This window comes from Aptenodytes patagonicus, chromosome 12 (assembly GCF_965638725.1).
Source record: "Aptenodytes patagonicus chromosome 12, bAptPat1.pri.cur, whole genome shotgun sequence".
Taxonomy (NCBI): Eukaryota; Metazoa; Chordata; class Aves; order Sphenisciformes; family Spheniscidae; genus Aptenodytes; species Aptenodytes patagonicus.
The window spans coordinates 4,703,425-4,725,865 of NC_134960.1; the positions used below are offsets into that span (position 1 = coordinate 4,703,425).

The following is a 22,441-nucleotide window of genomic DNA, read 5'->3' on the forward strand; positions in this document are numbered from 1 at the left end:
AGAAACGGGGAGATGCCATTTCTGACAGGTGTTTAGAAGAAGGGGCTGAGGAGGAGAGCTGGGGAATAGCCTGTATTTTAGTGGTGAGACCTTCTGCAGGGTGCAGCTTGTACGTTTACATCCTCTTATCTATCAAAAATGTTGAAATCTGAGTTTCCCTTTTCCTCCTTGAGTGCTGTAATCAGACCGCATGTTCTAGCTGGGGTGTTCATAAATGGAGATCAGCAAGAACTACAAATGTTCATTAAAAGGAGACATAATATTACAACAAGCAGGTGTTTATCTCTGGTAGAGCAGGTGCATGCCCCATTGCAGAAACTGCGGCACTTCCATAAAAGTGCCAATTTGGTGCACTAAGATTTAAGATGTCCTCAAGGTTCAGGCAGAAGATGATTGTACATTTGCATCTAAATCTAGTATCTAAGTAATTTGTGGAGATAGGGTTTGTAGAGTGAATGTTATCAAATATGGGGTGAAGTAGGGTCTGAAATGTAAATGAAAGACAGATTGTACTTTATGGATTCAAAGCACTCCTCTCTAATCAATTCCGTGCTTTATTCTTCACCATACCGCGATGAATTTCAATAAATAGAAAGGTTGTCTGTTCACTGAGAGAATAGATGCCCAAACAAAAGTATCAGCCTGGAAATAACCGCAGGAATTGTGAAGGACAGCAAATATAGATAGATCTGAAAATAGACGTAGGCTGGGAATGAAATACTTAGCTGCCACAGGTAATGGAGACACATAATTAGCCCAGCAAGTTTAAAAAAAACAAGGATAAGAACTGTGCTAAGCTTTAGTACCATTCTCTAAGTATTGTTTGCAAATTTCACAAGCTTATCTCTTAGCCAGCACATTTTAGGTAATTCTCATAACCATTTCCACATCATCTGAACAACTAGTACGTATTAGCTCAGATTATTTTTCCTCTTCTGCTTTCTGTAAGGAAAGCAGTTTAGTTAGCAACTAGGAAAGTGCTTCTGAAGCAACTGTAAATGGCAGGCTCCCAGCTGGCAAACTCCATCAAGACCCAACTTTATTCACATCTCCAAGCCTAATGTTTTTACTGGTTCTGTACATTTGCAGAGACTATGAATGATTTTTCTGTTCAAAATTATTTACTCCAATTTTTAAGCAGACACAAGCAGCCACACAATCTACCCAAGATACAGGCTGTATAAAGAATAAAATAAAATAAAATAAAATAAAATAAAATGTGCCTTCCAGCCAATCCACAGCCAGGCAGGAGAGCAGCTTACTGCTCTCAGAAGACATTGCTCATGTGTTAAGACAAGCCTCAATGATCACTGAACCTGCTGTGTCTTCTGACGATCCCTTTTACAAAAGCATTTGTCATCCTTGTTCTGGCCTCCTTAATGCTCACAGTCAGCATAGAAAATCCTGTTCAGTCTGACGGTGAGAACACAGCCACTCAGTGACTCTCCTAATGTCAGCGTCTTTCCCTTTGCAAGCACAGGTTATTGGAGGTATCTTTGCTAAAAACTGAGATTAGCAGGAGACTGACAGCCAAGCTTCTCCTGACCCTGGCTTGCACGGTGTAGCTTTGATGACGCATGCAGGAATGACCTACCTGCATATAAAATACTGAATTGCAAGTCATGACGCACGGTAAAAAACTCAAGGAAGCAAAGAAGATTTACAAGCGGCATGTAAGCTATATTGGTGTATGTGCCAGTGCTGTACAACTTGCCTGTATTTCACACATTTGGAAGCATCTGAGATCCTGCATACCCTGTACAAAGGAGTGCTGTGACAGTGGTGGGGATCCCTTTTGTGTAGGACAGAAGGCTGCAGTCCCAGGGCAAGGGTTAGCGAGAGGTGGAAGACTCAGGAGGAAGAGGTGAAGGAGCAGCAGAACGCATTCCCAGTTATTTTTTGTTACACTGAGGTTTTTGAAGATCAGAGCCCTGAGGACTCCTGGTGACTCTGCCAGGAGACAGAGGGGCAGGTGGCCACTGTGTCTTGGGGTGCAAAGCCCCAGTCCCCACTTCACCACTGCCTCTGCCAGCGGGGTTCGACCCCCAAACCAGGCACATCATGGCCGTCCCGGTCTAAATACGTTTCTGGGGGGAACCATCCTGGTTGCAAGCCTGGCTAGGCGGTGGGCTGCAAGTGGGAGTCCTCCCTCCCACCGCAACAAGAAACTCACAGCTGGAGACATAAAATCCAGCTCAGTCCTCTTGGCAGCGTTGCAAAAACAGACACAGGCAATGACAATAACCCAAACCTTCCTGAGACCGCCGATTAGCTACCACATTATAGAAGTCTGAGGAGTACGAGTTTCATAACACAGATGGATCTTTACAGTAATGAAAACCACAAATCATACATGAGGGATGCTGGGGCCTCATCCTGACAAGCTGAGCCCTGTCAAGCCTCAGGGAGGAAGATGAAGGATACAACTAAGTACACAAGAGAGCCAGTCTGCTTCAAATAACACATGGAACAGTATTTTATTTCCTATAGAGACAGCAAGCAGAGAAGGATCAGGATAATTCTTGAGAATGTTACAGTATCATTTTTTAAAAATTAGAACATAATAAAAGTCATTTCCTGCTCCTTCTAACACTGTTGTGCATGTGGAGTTAAAAATGTCTAATTTTGCTGTTTTGAAAAGGCTGATGGTACTTGTCATTCACTGCAATTTCTCTGAGTACCCTATTATTATCTGTTGATTATGTTCTAAATGAATTCTGTCATGTCTCCACATCTGTTCAAAACCGCCCAGATTTCTTCAGAAAAGAGCTGGTTTGGGTCAGAGGGATACAGTCTGAGTAAAAAGTTAAATGAAATGAGAAAAAGTAAGACCAGCAACCTACCTTGGCTAGTTAATGAAAAAAATAACTTTCAAAAGCAATCACAGTCAAGGATTGAAAGGGAAATTCTTCATCCATGGGAGCCTACCTCTGAAATGCCAGCATTGCAGGTGCGTTTTGGATGGCACATGGAGAAGTCTGGCCTCGATGCTGCAACATACAGTGAGCAGGTCTGAGATTTGCTGAACTCCTCAGTGCAGATGAGCTTTCACCAGAAACTGAAGTGGGGCCAATGGTTCAGAAACTAAGAGGATCAAACCACTTTATACGCAATTACAGACATCCTCCAGCTCCCTCAAAACTACTTCTGAGCCTTCTGCCTTCCCAGTCCCAGATGCAGGAGCACACTTGGGTTTATGTTTAAGTCCCGCCGATGCCATTAAAATATTTACAAGCATGTGTTTCAGTGCACTGAAACAATCTTTTGGGCTTCAGGAATTTCAAAGTGGGATGAGTTTGTCAGTCAGCTTGCAGGTTTTTTGGCTGTAATTGTTGTAGGTTATTCACTGCACAGTGTTACTGGAAATGGGGCCACAGACCCACAGGATGGTGCATGACACACAAATACAGAAGAACCTGTACAAGTGCACTATTCATGAAAATCACTCCATATGTCACCATTTAGGATATTTAATTAAATTCACTCTAATAATTTCTTCCGAATAACATCCGTAAAGGGCAGGACAGGAACCACAACCCATCAATAGATACTCTAAGCAGAGATAATGCCAAGTTTCACAGTTTTTACTGCTATCCTGTATACAACTAATTGTTCTGTTAGCCTATACTAAAACTCCAGGGTCAGACTTCTGATTGGAAAAGCTAGTATCACAGATGAGTTTCCCTTTGAATATATAACCACATATCTAGCTCAGAATGATTTAATCTACAGACCTTTTTTTAGGAAAAAAAGCAACCTAATGTTGCTTATTAATACACTTTTTTTTTTTTGCGCCAAATAAAAGGAGGAAAAGGGGAGCAGACACGGGATGACGGCTATATATTAAAGCCACCATTTCTCAAGGGCTCTGTCCATGGTATATAGTCTGTCTTCTAAATCCGCTCCGCTGGAATTTGAGGGTTTCCACACAAATCCAAGACTTCTGGAACTAATGGACATGAACGTCCAGCATCTGTGCCTGGGGCTATCATAGCACCAGAAAGCCTCTGCGTACTCTGTGTGTTCACAGAGGAACTGCGTGGCACAAATCTGCTGAACCCAACCTCCCGTCTGTGAGCAATGCAGGAGCTCTGTACTCAGCAGTAAATCTGGCATTTCTGGGTAGCATTAAATTTGCTGCGCAAACGAAAGCTGTAGGCACGCTGCACAGAGCCTCTCTTTATTTTTCCTTGAAGCTCTCGGCTCTTTGTATTTAATCTACATCACACATATACATATATCATGGAGAGAAATACTGCATTGCTTAGATTATCGTTTTGAGGAGAAGCAGCAGAAAAGAAATAAAACAGAGAAGTGATTCTGTAAGAATGAACAGAAAACTCCCCCAAATAAAAATGCTTGTAGAAAGAAAACAAGGGTGAGAGAAGGGAGGGGGGCAGAAAGCCAGTAATATTACATGCTAGATTTGAAATGAAATTTTTAAATAAACCATCATATCAAATATTCAAAGTGCTTATAAATATTTACCAATTAGATTTCACATGAAATACGCACAAGCCAGTTTAGAAGCTGTTGGACAAATTTCCTTCTAGGTATTTACACTGTCAGTGACTGGCCATATGTTTAGGAAAGAAAAAAAGCACAAGGCCTGTGGGAGGGAAGGCGATGAGAAGAGAGGCTAAGAAAGGGCCCTGCACTGCTCCTGCTCATGTAACCACATTATCGTCTGAAGCGCACTGAACACCCCTTCCAAAGAGCTCTGTCGACTGTGCACATAACTGCTGACACGTTTGAATACAGCTGAGTGCATTTCTATTGTTTCCAGACTAAATGCCTACATGCATAGACTATGCCACGGCTGTACAGTTAATTTCCCAGAAAGCACAACATCAAGTTGGTTTATGTTCTCTTGCTTCTTAAGTGGCAGCACATCAGTGATTTTTTGGAGCTTTGGGTGTACTGTGTCATATTCAGTGGGCATATCTCTGACAATAAAGCCAAGTGTTCATTTAAAACATTTCACTACTCAGATGCCCGTTGCTAAGTTTGTCTGGAGGTAGCAACAGATGCCTCTGGTTCATTTTTTCAATGATCCAGACCTTGACTTCTTCACCTCCAGCAAGCATAATATAATAAGCAATCTGTTCAAATACAAGAGTTTGACATTTCAAAAGCGTGTCTCTGTTGCTTTCCAAGCAATTTGGACCTTTCTAAACGGAGCCAAGATAAACATGGCAACTGTTTGCTCTCTGAAGAGTGCCAGGCTGCAGCATGGAGGAGCAGAGCGGCAGTGCCTCCAGGCAAAGGGTGATTTTAAATCCTGTGAGGGAGTGTCAGGACACACCAAGAGATGTCTCCAATGAAAGAGCCCAAGGACAAAACAGACAGTGCTGTCTGTGTTGACATCATTTTTGGCCAAAGAAGTCCAGAAAACAACAGTATGTTTTGATTGAGGACCAAAAATTGCGTGGCTTCCAATGAGCCGTGAAAATAACATCCCTTGCATAATTACAAGGATTTCAATGGCAGTTGCATTGATGGGTCTACCACAAGAAATTTTTTTTTGTGCCGCTTTTTTCCCCTCGATAGGTTAGGCTTTCTAGCTGCAATTCATCTCTTCATATGCACTGCAGAAGCTGATCTCTGAGACAGCGTATCCCTTCGCCAAGGGGATAGAGCAGCAAGAAATCAATCAAACCACTGTCTTTGGATTTCACTTTATACCTATTGACCGGTAGATATATCAAATCCTTAAAGAAGCTAGCCAAGTCGGTGTTAATGATTTCTGTGGTGGAGTTAGAAAATCCCTTAGAATTTCTTACTGTGCTTTTACAGCATCCTTCACCGGTCCAGGCATATGTGTAACCTTCAACAATAACATTCTAAGATCTTTAAAGTGGGAACTGTCAAAAGCAGCAGTAAGGATAGGTTTGCACCTCCCTGTTTTGTTTCTACTCTTCTGCGCTCTAGCTGTTATGTGTCTACCTACTCTACCGTAATTGCTTCTGGGAAATTGTTTGGTTTTGTGATAAACACTGCTTCTGTGGGACCAAAACCAATGAATAAATTTAGCAAGCTCTTTCCATCAATAAAAACATTGGAAAATGTAAAATACTTCACTTTGATATCCCCTTGAAACATTTAAAAAAAAAAAAAATCTCTAAAAGTTTTTTTTTTCTTTTTTAATCTAAAATTAATGGATGGGTTATTTGGGGAAGTAAAGCCAGGAATCCATTCACATAATCTTAGGAGAAAGCTAAGGACTGAGACAGAACACAGTTCCTGACTCTTTAGCCAAAGTTTTAGATTCCCTGGCATAAGAAATGTCAGAATCAGTCCATTCTCAACTTTTTTAATTACTTATATTGAATTTTTTACTATTTAAAATTTAAAATAAGTTTCCTGTACATGTGAACTCTCTCTACACTGAAATTAGTGGATTACTTGACTTACTTAAAGTTCTCACCCTGAACAGAGTACAATCTTTTTTTTAATATGCATCTAAGAAGTTACCATAAGGACACCTCCATCTCCTCCACTCCTTTCCCACTTTTTTTAACAGGCATCTAAGAAGTTGCCTTCTTCCTGACAAGTACCATTACGGAGCATTTCTGTAGCATGCATGTGTGCAGAAACATCAGCGCTATTCAGCGTAGAACTAGCACCCTATTCTAAGTCTCTGAAGATACTTAAATACACTTAGAACCAAAATTATGTTGGCTGACAAATTTTTGAAATTAGAGTATTTAAATATCTCAAGGTTGGCACAGCAGCTTTTCAGCATAAAATGGCATTTGAGGTTTGATGTACTTCTCTTTCATATCATCTCAGCTGGTTTTCAAACCCACGTCACAAATGAGCCACATGCTTTTGATTCCTCAACTAATTAAAAGGGTTTTTTTTACCTTCTTGCAGATTTTCCCAAGCTCATTTGAATGTTTATGCTGAAATACCTGTTTTCAGAAGATAAACTATCGAGTCCCTGGATGTCACATAAACAGGACAGGCAATACGGAGGTATTAACTAAATGTTTTGGCGTGCAAAATGCAGGGAATACACACATCCAGTGAAGGAGAGGGTCTGTCTCCCTGTGTCCTGTCAACAGCTTCTCTTTATTAAATACAAACTACACATTTCAAAATAATACTCTGCTAATTCTCTTGGTGAAGAACAGTTTAGGATCTTTGTGATAAACACTGCTTCTGTGGGACCAAAACCAATGAATAAATTTTGCAAGCTCTTCCCATCAATAAAAACATTGGAAAATGCAAAATACTTCACTTTGATATCCCCTTGAAACATTTAAAAAAAAAAAAAAAACAACCAAAATCTCTAAAAGCTATTTTTTTTTCTTTTTTAATCTAAAATTAATGGATGGGTTTGCCACTAATGTTAGTGGCAAAAATCAAGCTCACGATGATGCAGTGCAAGACTCCCAATCCCTCTCCATTATTTCCAAATATTTGCTTGCTCCTTGAGTGGGAACACGACACTGAGAAATGGCTTTTCGTATTTTTAAAAACACAAATGCCCCTTGCATTAGAGGAACCTTTATCTCAACCTACTTACATCATGCAGAAAGAAGTCCTCTTTTACCTCCAGATGCATTGCACAAGGGCAGGAGTCCAATGCAGTGTTGGGGTTAACTTCTTTTTTTTTGGTCACCTATTCTGCTTTCAACAGAGCACTTACACACAAGACGACAGACAGCAAATCTGCAGCTCTGATGTGATAGATGTATCAAAGCCCAAAAGTTACCTCTGGGCCAAGCTCCTCACTTCACATGCCATCCATACTTTTTCTTTCTGGCATTTTCCCATGTTTATTACATTCCTGATCTGCCTGTTACAAGCTCCACTGGGGAAGATCCACATTTCCTATACAATTTGAGACTGAATAGAGAATTTCCTTGTGCTAAGTGCATTATCTGCTCTCCTTCAACTGTGTTGCTCTTCTCAGCTCAGCTGCTCGAACCCCCTACATTTCCTGAAAACTAGATGGGAAAAACAGGGAGAAAATAATGGATTTAAATTTAAAGCAATTGTTTCCTTAACACAGAAATGTTTATCCCCTAAGCTGAGCTAAATTTGGCACTTTTAGCTTGCGTAAGGAATGTACTTATTTGTTCAAAGGCGCTATGAGTCCCATCTCTCATGGGAATTTTGGCTACAAACTGTACCTGCATATGAGGAGAAAAACTCCTCTTAAATCCAGCTTGCAAGTGAATGCTGGCTTAACTGAGAGCCATGATGCAACTTACATCGATAACTAAAATAACCATGTCTGCCAGATCTCAAACAGCCACTACCACAGTTCCCAATGTCCAGCAACAACAGCTCCTTGGAAAACTAGTCACAAGCATCAGAGTGGATGAAATTCTGGTCCCCACAGCACCTAAGCAGCAACCGAGCACTTCAGAAAAATGTGATCCCAGCTGCAGAGTCCTGGCACAGAGCACTCTTGACCATATGGACATCATCCTCTCTCTAAGAAAAGCAGACTTAGAAGTGATGCTGCAGCACTTTCTTAAGCAGAAATATGAATATAAAAAGTGTATAATTACATTTCTCTGTTCTGAAATGAGTCCAAATCCTGAGGCTTGGATAGTGACAATGAAATGACACACTTGGCAATGAGCAATTTCCACGCTGCACTGGTGTAGAGTTCTCTGCAACAAATTATATTCCAGAAAATTGCCATTTTTGATCATGTAAATGCCAAAAAACCATAAACACTGAAGTACCTAGCACCATTTTGTGGCAATGTAAAATTGTTTGTATACCATTCCTGTTTATCCACAATCCAGTGAGTAGTCTGCCTAGACGCAGTGAGGATGAGTTCATTATAATTATCCACAATAACAACAATTAACAACACAATGAGGGATAAACTAAATCACTTCCCATCTGCATCCTCTTTAATGTTGGACGTGAGATCTTCAGAATGTGTTACTTCGTTTACATTCATTAATACAATATTAATTCCCTACAGTGCCTTGGATAAATGTACCTGACTCCGTTCTCCCATCTGCTGATCTAGTATTATTATTCTATTCAGAGAAATAGTCCTAATTATGCTCATTTGTAGTTCCAGTATATGTCCTTGCCCAACGTGAATAATGAGCAGCAGTCTTTGGAAACCAGTCATCTTGCTCATAATAAACCGCCCGGCTCCTAACTATTCCCTAAAATCCAATGCTGGTATTAGCTGAATGCTTGGGCATTTGGTGTTAGTAATTAGACACAAAGCTTACCAATGTTGTATTGGACTGATATTGCAACAGTGCATCATTTTCCGTCTGTTTTCCTCACCAATAATTTGATTTCATCTTTCTGAAAAATGTCTTCGTCTTTGGCGCTCTAGAGCGTACCACCCGCTCTTGGTACCAGTTCTTGTCGAGGGGAGGAGGCAGGGTGATTGTATTACTATGTAATTTTATATCAGCAAGTGCTCTGAGAGAACTCTCTAAGATGAACGGTGAGCGTGCTAGTAAGGGCAAGCTCAAAGTCATACAAGCTCTGTACTCATTGCAGAGGATCCAGTGACTAGGATGGAAAGGGCCAACACGTCTTTCCTTTCAAAACAGCCAGCTGCAGGTGGCAGGAGCCCTCTCTGCATTACCATCGAGTAGGTGCACCAGTTTGAATACCAGGACTCATTTTGTCTTGCACGTTCAGTGGGTAAGAAAGGAAAACACTCTGTCACTGTTAACTAAACACAGGCAACTGGCCAAATCATTCCCCTATTTATCACAGTGCTACTAGCAGCTGGCAGCAAACCTGGCAGAGAAACGCGAGCTGCCTCTCTTCAGAGCGGCAGCGAGGGCTGTGGCTGAGCACAGTCCCGGGTGGTTCGGCTCCACCACAGCAGCCTCCATCTGCTTGCACAAGCAGAAAGTCCCCTGGCACCCGGGCTGGGACACCGGCAGAACAGCGAGAGGCAGCACGGAGGAGTTTGTCTCCCCTTAATTGCTTAGAGACTGGAGAGACAAAGGTAAATTTCTGTGGGATAGCCCAGATGATTGGGAAAGGTTGTGGTAGAGCATAAAACCTACCTACTGACACAACTGCCGTGATGGATCTCTTAATCCAAGATGCCATCTGTTATTTCTCATTTGTACAAAGAGAAGAATCCACGAGCAGTGGCCAGCCTCGGATCAGACCCACCAGCTAGTCCACCAGCTTCACTTTACAAAGTCCTTTCAAAGGGTGAGGATGAAACCATGGTTTCAACAAACCCGAAGAGGATACGATGGTCAAATAAGCCATGATTTTGCCAGCTACTGGGGCTTTTCTCCCGTGTTAAAGCTGTTATAAAATACAAAATGTGAAAGTAATAACATTGTGGCAAGCTGAAGTTTTTATGTTTAAATAAATTTTGAAAGTATTTCTAAACTATTTGTTGCCTGTCTGCTGGGTTTGTGACAGTCATTATAACTGTTAGATTCATCCTTCCAAGCATCTGTACTCAAAAAGCTGTTGTAGAGGAGTAGTGCTTGCACACAAAAGACTAACACAATGCAGGCAAATCATCTTCATCCCTAAAATCAGTCATCTCTAAAACCAAACAATTTTCTTAACTCCTTGTCTCTGAGAAGCAGAAACAGAGTGAGGAACAGGTATCACAGCACCACTTTCGCTAAAAGAGCTCTGAAAAGCCAGTTAAATACCACTTAAATCTTCACACCAGCTAGCTACTGACCTTTACTCAGCTATATGTGGTGTATATGATTCCACAACACACATGGGCACTATATTCATTTAATTTAACCTTAGTGCACTTGCTTTTATATCACAGTAACTTTAACTTAATATAATCCTGTATTTAACCTTGCCTTCATACAAATCCCTTCCACGCACAACAAATTATCTCAAAATGTCAGCTGTTTTTTTCCTTCTACTTAGTCAAAACACTTTACATTCCTGATTAACACGTTACAAGCTTTATTATGCTTCACCCTGACTACAAAATATTCAGAGATTGTCTGTATTAAAGGTAAATGACTTTCCCCTCATATTCACTATCAAAAGTTCAGGTTCAAAAAGGATGAAAAAGAGATCTCTCAACTCCAAAACCCTTTCTTCTAAATATGTTCAATATGCTCCAAGTTACTCTATGTAAGATGTCACACACACAAATATATTTCCTGAAAATCATGGCTCAGTAAAATGAGTTGCCACTAGGCCTTGGCAGTTCAGAATGATTTGTAAAAGTCACCTTACATAACGAAAATTAATTTCTAAATTCCTCATCATACCCAGGGTTTAAGAACTCTGTGGAAAATCCGACTTAATATAATCACTACAGCAGGCTACAAGAGGAAGAAAAATAAAAGTCACCAGCCAAGAGATGTCACCATGCAGAGAGAAAGCACACTGACAGCCCCGGTGCAACCTATTTACTGGAGTGTTGAAGCTTCAGATTCAGAAATTTAGTATCAGACGTTTCTGGCAGGCAGGAACAAACACATTAATATCGCTGGGTTTTCCCCTCTTTTGCTACAGATTCCTCCCAGGATTATTTATGTGTAAGGGAGTTAACTCTGCTCACCACCCTTACCAACTCCTGCCCTTCAGGTCCCTTAAAAACATGTCCATTAATAGGGATTTTGCAACTTGACAGCAGTGCACTCTTGATGAAGGATGGGCTGCTTATTTGTGAGGAAACACTGAAATCCCAGGAGCAAGATGACCTTAAAGCAACTGAAACATGCTCAATTCCAATTGGTTCCAGATTTTGCACTTATCTCACTACCTGGCTAAAATGTCACATTGTTTGGCTTAAAACTTACCTACAGGAAAATGCTTCTGAAATGCTTGACAGTGGCGAGGCAGCTGCTGCGCTGCTTTGTTATGTGAACCATTTCCGTTGCTCTCCTCTTCCCACCCAGCTCATGAATCCACCTGTTGTCTCCCATTAATGATTATAAGGGGATTCCATGTTATTTTATGTATTTATGATCATGGCTGTTGCTCACCAAAACCGGGATCCTGCTCTAGTGTTAGGGCTGCTACGTGCAATCAAACTGGAAGCAGTAAGCTGCAAGTGCCGCAGTTGCAATGCTGTTCATCCTTAACTGAGTAGGACTAGAAATTACTTCCCAAGGAGCTGTAAAGGGTAATAAACATTGCACTGATGGTGTGCAAACTGGCATTGCCAGAAGTCTCACTTGCAGTAGCATCACGGGAAACAGAAGTATCCCAGCTGTACTCTCCGGGAGATTCAAATATTTCCAGGGTTGCTTCTGCCTTGCCATCTCCAAATGCCAAAAATTTCCTCCAAACAATTTTTTGAGGGGAACAAAACCCTTAAGGTATTAATTAAAATACTAGATTTTCTTACACTGACGTATTGTCTCTGATTCAATGTGTTGAAAGAATCTTTTTTTCCCCCTTCCACCCTTTCAAAAGAGAGACATGGGCTTGTTCCTCTGGGAAAGCGAAGAGAACACTTTCTTGCAGAAAGTATTTTGTCAACTTTTAAAGAGGTTTTCTTTTTCTTTTTTGACCAAAGTTAGCTGGGAGATTTTAACAACAATGTCACTCAATCATCCATAAAGTAGGTTAAATGACCTCGTAGGCAGTGGCCAGGATCCAATTTTATGTGACTGCTCAGCGGCTAGTGCTGTTGCCGGAGTTCCAGCTTTCATGAATAATGGTCTTATTTTTTCCAGCTGCAGATGTGGGTTGTAGATGGCTGAGTTATACCTTTCACTATGAATCACAGCATCTACTACTCTGCTTTACTGTGAATAGACACAGACAGATGTTAACATACCTTCACATTCGCAGACACAAATATATTTTTTTTCAAGGCAGCTCCAGGCATCACAGCTTTGGCATCAGTTCTAAACCGCTCTGAAAAGCTTTGGAGATTTTCTTCTCATGCAACATTTTAAGACCATTTTGCTTGGGCAACGTGCCAGGCAGAAAAATGATTTAATCACAGAACAGGCATAGAAAGAGCACTTGCAATAACAGCTCTCAAAATATAGAGGATACTTCTTAATTTAAAAATATTTAAAGAGAACAATACGAGAGTCACAAATTTGTTTGTTTTTTTTTTTTTTTTTTAAGGTCAGGAGGGTTCTCTACATTTTCCACAGTCTCTGCTACACATCCATATAAAAACATATCTGCAATTAATTAATTTGGCTCTCAAGACAAATCCAATGTAGCATCTATTATTAGTGGATTTGTCTCTGAAAAAGAACAGCATGGAGAATGAGTTCCTCATGTGCAGAGTGAGCTCCACTCAGTGAGCCAAACACAAATTTCACTACAAGGCTTAAATATATTCTCATTCTCCCAAGCTATTTCCATGATCGTTTTTAATTTCCTCTCTTATTTTAATACATCATTTGTTCCAACAATAAGTTAAAATTTTTAAAAAATGGGAAATGTGTTTCCTGCTTTACTGGGACTTGATTCTTTCCTGTATTATGAGTTGGGTAATTGGTTGTACCTGCTTATGCATTTGCTTTGTTAGAGTGAAAAATGAAAAAAAGAATCGTAGCTTCTAAACACGCATGTTTTCAAGGCAATAGAGAAAATTGTCGTTTAGGTGACGGGAAAAAAAAGAAAAAGCAGTTCTTTTTTAAGGCTAAAAACCCACCAAACCACATCCCTGACCCTGTCTCTAAGAAGAAATAATGTTCTCCTTAAAGACTGACCTGGAAAAGTTCATATCCAAAAAACTTCAAAAAAATATTATCGTTTGCTAGCCTTTAGAGATAGCAGTTTTCATCATTTCTACGGAAGCATAAAACTCTTTTGACTTCGCACTAGCAGCTAGCTAAATGCTACATGCATTTAGCAATGTATACATTTTTGTCCTTTCTCAGGGATCATGCATATTTAGATAAAAAAAAACAAAAAGTGAGTCATCCTTTTGACTTTGAGTACCAGGATGGCTTCAAAGGCAGCAGGGATTTCCCTTAGAGAAGCCAAAGGTACTGAAGTAGCACAGAGCCAACAGGAGAAGCAGAGAAGCTAATTAGAACATAAATTGCAACACAAGAAAGGGTCTGAAAGGAATGTTCTGGCCCAGCCACATCAAAGCCCAGTGTCATCAGGCATTAATTTGGGATGAAGCTGAATAACCCAGTGGCCTGCTCTCTCAATTAGAAATTTAGCAATGAGAGTCACAAGAGGTAGCAGAGGAAAGGGATGCAATGGGAAGAGGTGGTTTTCACTCCTAAGCGGCTTCTTTTTTGGAGTGGTTGTCAGAAAACTCACAGGAGGAGAAATAGCAGTTGCTTCACAGCTGTGTACAGGACCCGGTGCGAGAGACAGTCACTTGGGAATAGCGACCATTCATATACTCAAAAGTACTCATAATGGTGATGCTTAATTTTCAAAACAGGAACTAGGTAAGACTGATGATACTTGTGCAGGAGAAAATAAAAACAGTAGTAAAAGGGAGTGAATTTTTTCTGCCTAGCAGGCTAGATTTCTGAAATTCCCTTCTGTCTTCTCTTCCTAAAGCCCAGCAAAGTGAAACAGCAGAAAAAAAGGAAGTTGCACAAGTAAAAAGATATCTTTTTAAAAAGTACGAGTCCTGTCTGGAAGAAAAAAATAGAAAAGAACAGAAAATCTGGAAAATTAAATGAGGACCTAAAGTAAGGACAGATAAAATCACTAAAGCCTCAAAGAACATCTTGCTGAAATAATAAATATGACTAATAAAAGATGTTCCCAAACATATCAGAAGCAAGATGTCTGCCAGAGAGTATGTTGAGGTGAGAGATTATGAAGGGATAAAAGGATCGCTCAAGGAAGAGTGGGTCAGAGCAGAAAAATAAAGTGACTGATTTACAAGAGTGTTCATGAGGCTAATTAGGGAGGTTCCCACGACAATCTCTTTTTTTTAATGGAAGGTGAGTTTCAGGGGCTGTTTCCAATCAGTCAGTCCTGAGAGCAAAAAAGTAAGAGTTTGTTCAGTTTGGGTAGGAAGCAGAGTTTCTAAGTACAGCCTTACTGGTTTACAGCCTGATGGTTTTCAAGAATTTTTCTCTTTCCAAGTTCACCGCTATCCTCCATTCTCACGAAATATTTCCCCTTCCTACCGTTTTGCTTCCCAATGTTTTCTGCCCTTTCCTATTTTTTTATCACTCATTTCAAAAAGCAATAGGCTAATAATGATTTTTTTAACTCCACGCAGCATGTGTTTTTCATGCCAAAATATTTCCCATTCGGGACCGCAGAGTTCAACTTTTGCCGTCAGCTCTTCTTTCCAAGTTTTCTTAGGCCTTCACTTGATTTTTATATCTTATGTTCTCTATATTTATTACTCTTATTTTCTTACAAATTTTAAAAAACAAAACTATTTATTTTGTATTTGAAGAGTTAGACTTCTTTCATTAAATAAAATTTCACCAAATTTAGCAATCAATATGGGGAAAGGAAGCAGTTTACCATCTCCGACGTATTTATCCTCAGCAACGCCTGCGATTTGCAGATGGCCTGAGAAATGAAGAGGTCAGAAGGTCTTCAATACCGCAGAGCCACAAACCCTAAAAAGCTGCAGCTTCTCAGCAAGATATAACCAGATATGCCAGTGCTTATTACTTTGCAAGAGCAGTACAGTGTCATCCTCGAAGTGCAGGATCTGGTCCCCATTTCTCATTTGCAGAGAGAAAGCCAGAAATACTGAGAAAATTTACAAGGCCATTTCTCTTAAGAAGTTTGGGCCAAGCACATCCTGTGAAGTTAACAATTTATATTTCGGTAGAGAAAAGGTGGGGCTGACTTACTGGAGCAAGAGCTGTGCTGCAGGAATGCCAGATCATCCCTAAAAGATACAAGTCATTGAGTTTCCAGGGCAGTTTTGCCACTCTTTCAGCACCATGAGAATTCAGGGATTTGAGCCTCAGCTGTTTACATTACTGCAGCCCCAACTCAACAACAAGCAGTTCCTAGCAGGCATATCTTCGTAGGCAACTACACGCTTGACTTGCTGCCACACAAGCCATCGCTCCCCACAAACAGCGTAGCAGCCAGTTGCAGTCCATCAGCCAGCTGAGCCTGGACGCAATGCTCACCCGCACGCAAAAGCGGGCTCACAGCTAGGGTCTGCTTTTGGATCCAGATGTTTTTTTTAAAGAATCGATAACGGTTAGAAGAAAAGTGACAGCAAGAGACATATAATTTAGAAACAAGAAATGTTACGCTGTAGTAAATGGACTGACAATGTTGGTAGGATTGTTAAACAAAGACCACGCACCATATGTCTTCCAGGTGGTGGTTTTGAGCATGCCTTCAGTAACATTTTAATCAACAGGAGCCGAGATCTTATTTACCACTTATGGTTGGTGAGCTCTTTTCATAGCCTCCTTTGCGATTCTATAATTTAATTTGTCTGGCTTGCTAAATGGAATGAATTGACTGACTGTGTTCATCACGAGGATGTTTCCTGACGTACGCAAGCATGTCGTCTAATTTGAGAGCGTGCAAGGCTGTAAAACAGACCTGGGTGCAGAGTGGGATCTCACCAGAAACAGGAATGCACAGTCGCAGCTTTAAAAAAGAGTAAACAGAGCTATTATTCTGCATTTTACTCACTGTTTCCAGGACTTGTATTGTAATATTAAGCCTAATGCTCCTGTTGAAGACAGTTGCAAGGGCATTTCCTGCAGACTGTTTGCTAGAAATGTAATCTCTTAAGGGGTTCGATGGACATATAAAAACGATTCTGTTGACTCTGCTTTTAATATTCCAGTCTTAGAAATGAGCCACCTGGCTGAGGACAGCTGGTAACTGTGAAGACGTCTGCATACGGTTTCACACCAAGGTGACATGAGGAAGGTCGATTTCTCTGGACCAAAGAGGAGAGCAACTCTCATCAGCCTGGCTCACGGGTGATGACTTGTTCATATGGACAAATCCTGGCTATGTTATTCACACTGGAAGTGACATCAATCTTACTTGCATGAGCGAAACAAACAGAATGTACTGGTAGACGAGAGAAGGATTATTTGCTTTATGACTCAGGCCCAGGGTCTGCCAACTTTGGAAGAAATGGGATGGTACACAGATTTTTTTCAATTTGAGTGAAAGCCCAGCATGGCCCAGTAGCTTCAGATGCTTAACGTCCCCTTTTATAGTCAGCTGTGTTTAACACTCAGCTCTACTTTGAAGCTGTAAAATATCTTAACACAATATGACATATATACAAACTGATTGGGAGGTATTAAGCTATAATTTGCCTAAATTCCAAGATGGCATTTCATTAGTGTCAGTGACCATGTTTCTGCAGACTGTAGGCACAAGTGGGTGGGAAACTGAGGCGTTTATTTCAATTAAAAATCAAAAGAAAAATTAAAACAGAAATATAGGACAAAATTAATGTGCTTGGTAGTTTTCCATGAAGGGTGGAAAACAGGCATTAGGCCAGTGATTAAAATATGAAGCTGTTTTGAGGGAGAAAACAAATAACTTCAGCCTAGCAAAGCTAGGATCCCTCTAGTCCCCAAAGGGAGGAAGGCTCCTCTCTCTTTCCAAGGGCCATACAGACCAAGGGCCTAATCCAGTGGACTAAACCAGGCCCCTGATATGTGTTGCCCTTGCTCCAGTGGATGTTGATTTATCTTTTGTTTTAAACACAAAATGAAAACTGGAAAGAATGAGAAAGTCATGAACCGGTTCTTAATTTTGAGCTTTCAAGTGGGATATACAAAAATGGCAAAGCACTGAGTTAAGGTTGTTTTTTCAACTTGGGCTTCCTCTGTTATGGAAGGCTGTCGTTGCATAAAGACCTGCAAACATGCACAGTGACTCTGACACATACTTCTCTTCCAAAATTTCAAGAATCCACCTCTAAGGAGTTTCCTACCCATCCCGTTTCTAGGCTAATTGCCAGGACATTTAATGCAATCACACTGCTAGCATTTTCAGTAGAAACAATCAGTTCAATATTTTTCGTCTTATTTTGGGGAAGGGGGATTTTTTGGGTTGGATTATTTATTTTTAGACTCCTGCACTACATCTTTCAAAGTAATTTGTTTTCTCCCATTAATAAGAAAACTTTTTTGCAAGACTTTGGCACTAGAGAATTTAAGGGAAAAAAAAGAAATTATTTCTATGTGAATGTAACATTATTGTACTCCCCCCTCCCCCCCCAACAATAAACACTGTAAAAGCTGACATTTGCTTGAAATAATGGCACGGCAACATCGATCCAAACTCAAAAAGCGCTGGTTTACCCCAATAGAGTATCTGCTCCAGTAAAACCATCAGCACCATCGGCTCTGACAGCTTCCCTCTTTCTTCCAGCTCCAAGCCTCCACTCTTACTATTCTCTTCAGCATGCGGGAAGCCACATAGCAGCTGACTGTCTTGACCTTGCTTTTGAGCCAAAATCAACACATCAAGAAAGGAGTTCAATAAGGCAGTATATCCACTCCAGACTGATAGCCAGAACATCTACTCTTGCTATTAAAGACCTATTGATCGGTCAACAGAAAGGCTGCTAAAGGCCAGCAGTGGGATCTAGCATATGTCCAGACTCCCATTTTCACCTTCATAACACTCCCATACTACTTTGAGATGTGTGATGCTTATGCAAAGACACTTCATAAGAACCGCAATGTATGACTGAATCTTAGCAATTTAGGGTGAGAACAATCTCTTCAGCTTCTTCCGCTGTAAAAAAGAATGGATAAAATGAGTTTCACCTAATAGTTTTCATTGGAGTCTCTCTCAAACTGTTGCCAACCACAGCTAATGCAACTTCTCTCCTTTAAAGTGGTTCACGCCGCTGTTTGTTTCACCTTTCATATCTGTACGAAGAGGCAACTCACCTAAAAATATTCCATGTTCTCTAAAAACCATAGTGCATGTACTGGCTTCTCGGTCTGATGTGCTGAAGAGTGCTATTGCATAAGAGATTTAGGGCAGCAAGCAGCAGGAGAGTGGCACTGCATTTATATTTTAATTAGCTCTTGCTAGGAGTTCCTTCAGAGGTAGGTTATCTAACCCTTAATTACTATTTGTCCACCTACATTATTAAAATCTTACCCATGTCCTTCCATTTGAAGGGCTTCTTGTACCTCCTGAAAACGGTATTGTTAAGATTGCATATAAATAACTATTCTGAAATAATCCCAAGTAATAATTTTATAAATCTGTTAAGCACCAATGGTAATTACAGAACTTTAGCAATAAAAAGTAAAAAAGTTGGGGAAAGTGTTATTTTAAGGCACAAATAAAGTCCTCTGGAGCCTGTCTGATTTCATAAATTTTCATTATTTGTGGAGTCCTTAAATATATTTTCAGCAATTGCATTCTTTTCTAGAAATGAATTCTCAAAATGTCATGTTCTGTGAAAAAACCCTACTGTTTTATTAATACCCTATTCCACATCACACTGATTATGTTAATAAGAATAAATATTTTTGCATAAATACATACATCTGATTTTTTCCTACAGTGAGAATACATTATAATCTTGAGATGTTTCTTATTTCTGGAAGTATTAATATACCAAAGGAACATGACAACTTTGAAGTAAACTAGCGCTATGTGTACTTCTGAGGTACTTCACTAACATACGTAGATGTATCTGGCACAGAACCTTCCAATACGGCAATGAAATTGGAAAGCCTTCCTGGAAATACAATAATTTGGCAAAGGGTTTCTAATGATTTTACTCGCATCCCTTTGCCAATGCTGGGGAGATAAAACCACCATGAGACTATTTAACATTTGATTGCTTGTTTGCTCCTGGAGGGTTCACGTACCTGCCAGTGCCAGTCTACACCACGCTGGCAGCTCTACGAACAAAAGGAGGGATTCTGGTAGAAATAGATTTTTATCAGAACTGACAGGCATGCAATACTGAGGCTGCTCATGCTTCACACAGTATATATTTTTCTACTGAAAAGAAGCTGGAACATTAATGAGATAGTAACGTTGTTAACTGTGGCTGTGAGCCCACAGCGCTTTCACACTGGAGTAACCCTCACTCAAGCAGCCAGACTCACTGAACCCAATGAGGTTGCTTCACTAGGACTGAATGCCACGCAAGTAAAAACTCCCTTTTAAATTATTGTGTCCTTGCAATTCTGATTCACATGGGTAAAAAGAGTTTGCAAGATTTTGCCCTAATTTTATTGCCAAAGAAGAGCTCAGTGGTTTGGGTATTTTTTCCTGTTAGAGACTTACTACAGAGTTTCAAAGGCAATAGCCTGAGAATGTGCTTTCTTCTCACTTTTAAATTGGAGAGCATATAGCTACAAATCCTGAATTGGATGCTTTAACACTTGAATAGTTTTCTAAATTAAAAATAATGGATTCCTGGCAGGCATCCTACCCCAGTTTACTCACAACATAGATTTTGTTACCCCAGTGTCACTGATAGTGATTGTAGCTGCACAATGGTCATAAGTCAGAAAACAGTCTTTTGATGATGACTGAGCCACTGAAAATGATCTTTTTTCATAACTAATTTATTTTAGAAAGAGAGGCAATGCTATTTATGTCATGCAAATGACTTAGAGAAATAATGCAAATGACATTGGACATTAACAAGCTCATTATGATAATGGCAATCTTGAATAACTTGTAAGAGAGTTCTGCAAGTTCCACTGTTATGTTTGGCATGATGATAAACTTCATAAAAATCTCGTGATCATTTCTCTCCTCCTTTTCGTGAAATTCATCATATACAGATGCCGTACCAAACCATTAAGATGCAATGCAATTTAGATTATTTCACAGAGAACCAAAATTGCTTAATTTATACCTTTTATCGTTGTAACAGAACTAGATGTACTGGATTCTTAAGCCATTAAACCCACCTCTAGAGCTCTGCCTCTAAAATAGATTGCTCAATTAAAAAGACTTACCTTTCTTACAAAAAATAAGTCTCCATTTTTGTAATAATATCTGATTTTCATTCTTGCTGCAAACTAGAGATTCTAAGCAATCACAGTGTGCAACATAAAAACTCTAAGTAAGGATGGCTCCGCTATAATATGCAATATTCAGTTCCAAACTTTTATTAACTGGAGAATGCACAGTGATCTGAATCTGTGTGTAGTTAACACATCTGGCAGTTTCTGTAGCTTCTGTTTCCTCCCCCACCCCCTCAAATGGCAAACCAAGACTTGATCAAACACGCAAAACATACGGTACCCTGAACACACTCAGCCCAAGGAAAAAGGCATAGCGGTAAATTACCTTAAATTCAGTTTCAATGTTGGCTAGTCTGGCCAATTCATTGCTTAGCTCTAAAGCAGTAAGGACAGGGTCTTCACTGGAAAGAGACAAATAAGCAGCACTGGCTAATCCTTTGTAGGCATTCATTCTCGATCGAGAGTGACTAAAGGAATCTTTCCTCTGCTTCTCAACACATTCATTGCACTTGCAAAAATAGTCATGTGGCCTTTCAATCCGCGCGCCTTTGAGAAGTAAGATGTGGACAATTTCATACTCCTGGCAGTGGGCAGCAAGTATGATAGGGGTAATGTCGTGGGAGAATCGAGTTCCATCTTCATCGTAGGCATAAAAATCATCATCTCTCAGTTCCTGCTCAAGGGGGCTGAGTGTGAGACGCTGTCCTTGGGCAAAGGCTGGATGGTTCAATATTGCTTCTACAATGCGCACGTATCCTTTACTGATGGCTAACAAAAGTGCATCTCCAACTCGAGCGAGATTCTCCTTTTTGAGGAGGAGCTCCGTCACTTCCAGATGCTCATTCCCTACAGCTAACTGTAGGGCGTTTTGTCCCATATAATCGACGCAATTAAAGTTCAAGGTTTTGGATTCCTCCAGCATTTTTCGCACAACAGGAATGTTGCCATATTCTGCAGAATCGAGAAAGCGTTCCTCTTCTGCAGTCAGGCTGGTGCCTTTCTCATTGAACATGTAGGCCGGGCCCCGGATGGCCTGCCTCCGGCCCTTCTCCCGAAGGGTTGTGTGCCTTCGATGCATGTTTTTATAATTGCTGTTTCTCAACCTGCAGAAAACCGGAAAGGAAGGTTGGTTATATTCTCGGAGAATCATAATCTCACATAACCTGAAATAAAGTTAGAAAGGTCTCATTATGATCCGATCTTGCTAGCTTTTTATGATTTGGGCCAGTTTAAAATCATTTAGGATACATGTGGAATGAAGATTAGTTTTCTGAACAACAGACAAGTTCTCTTCTGACTTGTACACCCTTCTGGATTTCAACAAGGATACGCAGAACATTCTTAACTTGAGAAATAACCAAAAAAAGTGTGAACACATTGTTTTCCATTTTTATTGTTTAGAACTTCATTACACAGTATTTAGGAATGATATCCACAACATAATGATTCTCCTAATTACTCTTCTTGAGTTTTATCCTTGAGGGCACAAAGCAAGCTAAAGAAAGTTAGCAGAACTCCCCATGCCCATATTCCTTCTAATTTTAAACACACAAGGATAAATATATGGCATATTCTGCTAAGAATCAGCTGGTACAAGCAAGCCACCTATTTATTCACTACTTTTT

At 40.2% G+C, this 22,441-nt stretch overlaps 1 protein-coding gene across 2 annotated transcripts in view; it reads right to left on the reverse strand.

Annotated features, from left to right (window-relative positions):
* TRPC7 (transient receptor potential cation channel subfamily C member 7) overlaps window positions 1-21,912 on the reverse strand; it is a 72,240-nt gene extending 50,328 nt beyond the window's left edge. For both annotated transcript variants that reach the window (XM_076349832.1, XM_076349831.1), the window contains exon 1: window positions 21,142-21,912. In XM_076349832.1, coding sequence (XP_076205947.1) covers window positions 21,142-21,894 — 753 coding nt within the window. In that variant the 5' untranslated portion in view covers window positions 21,895-21,912. The remainder of the gene's footprint in view (window positions 1-21,141) is intronic.
* Between the last annotated feature and the right edge of the window lie 529 nt (window positions 21,913-22,441).